This window comes from Myotis davidii, unplaced genomic scaffold, assembly GCF_000327345.1.
Source record: "Myotis davidii unplaced genomic scaffold, ASM32734v1 scaffold745, whole genome shotgun sequence".
Taxonomy (NCBI): Eukaryota; Metazoa; Chordata; class Mammalia; order Chiroptera; family Vespertilionidae; genus Myotis; species Myotis davidii.
Window position 1 is genome coordinate 465,235 of NW_006297146.1, and position 4,237 is coordinate 469,471.

Consider the following 4,237-nt stretch of genomic DNA (forward strand, 5'->3'; position numbering starts at 1 on the left):
GGCAAAGACGCTCCTGCGCTCCCTGCCCAGCGGTTCGCCTCCATCGCTACTGCCATCTTGGATCAGGGCGACCTCGCCTCTTTCCCGCGTCTGCTACTCGCCTCCGGCACCATCTTGGGTAGGTCCCCGTTTCTGCCATCGGGATGCTTGGTCTGCTCTGCCGGTTCTCTCATCTGTAACTTCCGCCCACATGGTGGATGAAGAAAATGAGGCCTCGTTCTGTCTTCTTAGCTTGACTTCTCCCAACGACCCTACCTTCACTTCCATGTAGCAATGGAGGAACCTGCCTGCCACTTAGGGGTCAGGAGGCTGGGCGGGAATGGCGCCTCTGCCACGTGCTCTCTGCCCCTTAAGCGGTCGCCAGGCTGAGGATTGTGTCCTAAGGCGTCTTCCCTACCGTTTGCGTTTAAGTTACAGCAGAGAGTGTCCGGGAGACTTCCGGTTAGTCAGCGAGCAACCTCAGTAGGCAAGGTCCGCGAGGGCCTGGGGTGCATTCTAGTGCCTCTTCCAGCCCCAACACAGGGCTCCCTGTGGCCGAGGGCTCCCTGTGGCCGAGGGGCTCCCCATAGCTGAGGGCTCCCCGTGGCCGTGGGCTCCTGAAGTATGGTAGCAATCATCTCAGGTAGAAACTATAGTTTAACTTTAACCCTGCTGTTTGGCTTCTGTACTTATTTGCTTTGTTTAACAATAGAAAAGTTATTTTGATTTTCTGAATTATATAAATCATTACATTCGATTAAATACCCTATTGATTATGTGAATATCCCATTTGTAGTGGTCATACTGGTTTTAGAAAGCACATTTTCCTTTACCTGGGAAGGACAGTACAGTTATCCCAAGGTCAGAGGGAAACTGCTTTTTGCAAATCAGGTTCCTCATTCCAAACCTTGAGATGTAATCAATACCTTTGTGATCTTTGCCTATATAAGTCTGGCTTTGCCACCATCTTATCACTATGAGATTTGGGGAATGGCCCCTCATAGTCCCGGATTGCAATAAATGTGACTCTTTAATTCAACTTCTTGAGGCATCCTGTGATTTGCGGGGTACATTACAACACTCCCCGTAGCCGAGGGCGCCCAGTGGCCGAGCAGGAGGGCGAGGTGTGGCGTGGAGCGTGCGTATTCACACCCAGCGGCCCCAAACAGAGGGATGCTGGCTCGCCTGGGGACCTGCCTGCGAGGGGAACCTGACCGCTGGTGCAAACTGCACCAACCAGTTGACTCCCAGTTCCATCCACCGCCTTGTCTCGGGGTTTTAAACACCTGTAAAAGTCCCCTACCGTCCATTTTCACACACCCAGCCATCTTTAAACGAATGAATGCATAGGTGGTGATAAAGCAAGTATTTATGGAGTGTCTGGGAAGGAGAGACAAGCCCTGGGTCTCCCCGAGGTGATGCAGGGGGAGCTGGATGAATGCGTGAGGTGTGGAAGTGACTGCCGTAACCCACGCCATCGTGGTAGTGGCTGAGGTGATGAAAACAGAACTGAATTCTGGACATATTTTAGAAGTAGAGAGGATACGGTGTGTGAATACACGAGCTGTGGAGTGTGAAGTTAAAGTGGCATTGTGAACAACTTGGAAGAATTGAGTTGTAGGAGAAAAGGCTTTGAAGAAAGAAATCAGGATTTTTGTTTTATACATTAAGTTTGAAATCTTTATTAGACATCCAAGGGGAGAAGTTGCATGGACAATTGGATTTAGACATTGAGGTTCAAGGGAGAAGAGAGAGAGATTTGAGACTCACCGGGGGATGGTGGTATTTAGAGCCATAAGACATCTAGAGATTGAGACAGGGCGCTAAACAATTGTGAGGGTCTCATCCGCTCAGGCCCTACAGATTGTGTAGAGATCCTGTTGCCTTATTTTCCTGACTTTTTTTTTGATGATGTTAAACCTCATCCAAGGATATATTCCATTGATTTTTTTTTTTTTTTAGAGAGAGTGAAAGGGAAGGGGAGAGACAGAGAGAGAGAGAGAGAAACATCGATGTGAGAGAGACACATTGATTCTATCAATTGGTTGCCTCCTTGACCGGAATGGAACCATGGCCCAGTCTGCGGTCCCACACTCAGTCCACTGAGCCCGACAGGCCAGGGCCTTCCTAACTTCTTTAAAGAGCAAGTGGGGGTATTCAAATTGCAGGCAGTGATCAGTGGAAGGTGGAAATTGCAAGGGAAATAAAGAAGAGGCCATTTTGCAGAGCAAATGATCATTTATGTAAAGGCTTCTTTGATTCATTTAACAGAATCATTTTTCCTTTCAGTATAACCTAAAAAAGGAGGTAGGAATACATAAAATTCTGTCATTTGGAAATCAACTTAAAATTTAGTGTAGCCTTGCCACAGTGGCTCAGTTGATGGGAATGTCATCCTGTACGTCAAAAGTTTGCAGGTTTGATTCCCAGACAGGACACATATGGAGGTTGCAGGTTTGATCCCGGGTTGGAGCACATATGGGAGGCAACCAACTGATGTTTCTTTCTCACTTTGCTCTCTCCCTTCCTCTCTTAAAAAAAAAAAAAGAATAGAACATGAAAAAAAATATTTAGTATAAAACCTCATCACACTTTGTTATAATATCAAACTGTTGGAAACAATCTAAATGTTGAGTAGTAGTACAGACAGGTTAAATTATGATAAGGCTTAAAATAGGATACCATTCAGAAAAAATGATTTTGCATAAACTTTCAAATGATTCAGCAAGAATGTATGTGTGTGTAATAGACAACACAAGAATAAGGGAGAAATTGTGAACAAAGAGCAAATGTGGCAAAATGACGTGATTAAGTTAGAAACTATGAAAGGTCTGAGATTTTTACTTTACTTGCAAGCTAACAAGTTAGCCTCCCCCATCCTCCCCCGTCTCCACACACAAACACACATTTTTTTGGCAGCAGGGTCCAGATTTTTTGTCCCTAGAGACCACAGCTGCCAATTCTTGTAGCCTTCCTTCTGAAGAATAGCCTCGGGGTGTTCTCTCCATCCCACCCAAGTGCCAGCTCTCTGTAATGGGGGAGCTGGCTTCTCCACCCAAGCCTCTCAATCAGGAACTGTTCTCTTCTTTTGAACATTGTGGGAGATGGATGAGCTCAGGCCAGGGCTGATTGAGGTGGGTGGAGTGTGGAGTTTCTCAGGAAGGGAAGCAGGGCACTGCTAGAGCCTTCAGGGTGCACTTTGCAAATTTTGTCTCGTTGCCGAAACCGGTTTGGCTCAGTGTATAGAGCATCGGCCTGCGGACTGAAAGGTCCCAGGTTCAATTCCGATCAAGGGCATGTACCTGGGTTGCGGGCACATCCCCAGTGGGAGATGTGTAGGAGGCAGCTGATTGATGTTTCTCTCTCATCGATGTTTCTAACTCTCTATCTCTCTCCCTTCCTCTCTGTAAAAAATCAATAAAATATATATATTTTAAAAAATTTTGTCTCGTGAATTTTGTGTGTGTGTAAGTCTGGGTCATGGCAAAAGCAGCTACCAGAGCAACATCTTATGTTGGTTTCATAAGATGTTGAAACCAACATAAGCCCCATACACAGGGAAAATAAAGCAGGTGGGTTACATTACAACAGAGGAACCCTGAAATTAGGAAACTTTGATCTTATATAAGACTGTTAGTAACTTGCCTATCCTCCCTTTATTCTACAACTAGAGGCCTGGTGCTTGGATATGTGCACCGGTGAGGTCCCTCAGCCTGGCCTGCGCCCTCTCAAAATCTGGGACACCTTGGGGGACGTAGTAGTGCGCAAAGTGGCAGGCAGCTGGGTAGGAGCCCGAGTCCTGGCTGGGTGCCGCACTGCTTCTGCTCATCCCGTCCTGCTGTGCCTGCTGCAGCTGCTCAGTAGCACTGCGGTGGAGGCGGGAGAGGCTCGCACCGCCACAGTGGCACTTGCCAGCTGTGAGCCCGGTATATGGCGCCGACTGGTCAGCTGAGCAGTGCTCCCACTGTGGGAGTGCACTGACCACCAGGGGACAGCTCCTGCATTGAGCGTCTGTCCCCTGGTGGTCAGTGCATGTCATAGTGATTGGTCAAATGGTTGAACAGTCGCTTAGGGTTTTATATATATAGATGTAAGCAAGTCCTCTCCAGTAAAGGAAGCGGGGGAATCTTTATTATTTTGGACATCTCCAAGGAGGGAAATATGTCTAAGCTTTACTACACTGGAATAGCTCTGTAGGGTAGGAAAGAACCTTTTCCTCTATCTTCTTTGGTAGCTGGAGCCGTGCAAATTGAAATAA

General features: G+C 47.2%; 1 protein-coding gene across 1 annotated transcript in view; it reads right to left on the bottom strand.

The window, feature by feature from the left end:
- The window catches only part of HACD2 (3-hydroxyacyl-CoA dehydratase 2), an 88,283-nt gene extending 86,826 nt beyond the window's left edge, over positions 1 to 1,457 (bottom strand). The window contains exon 1 of the mRNA XM_006772899.2: positions 1,453 to 1,457. Within this exon, the coding sequence (XP_006772962.1) occupies positions 1,453 to 1,457 (5 nt within the window). The remainder of the gene's footprint in view (positions 1 to 1,452) is intronic.
- Positions 1,458 to 4,237: the final 2,780 nt, after the last annotated feature.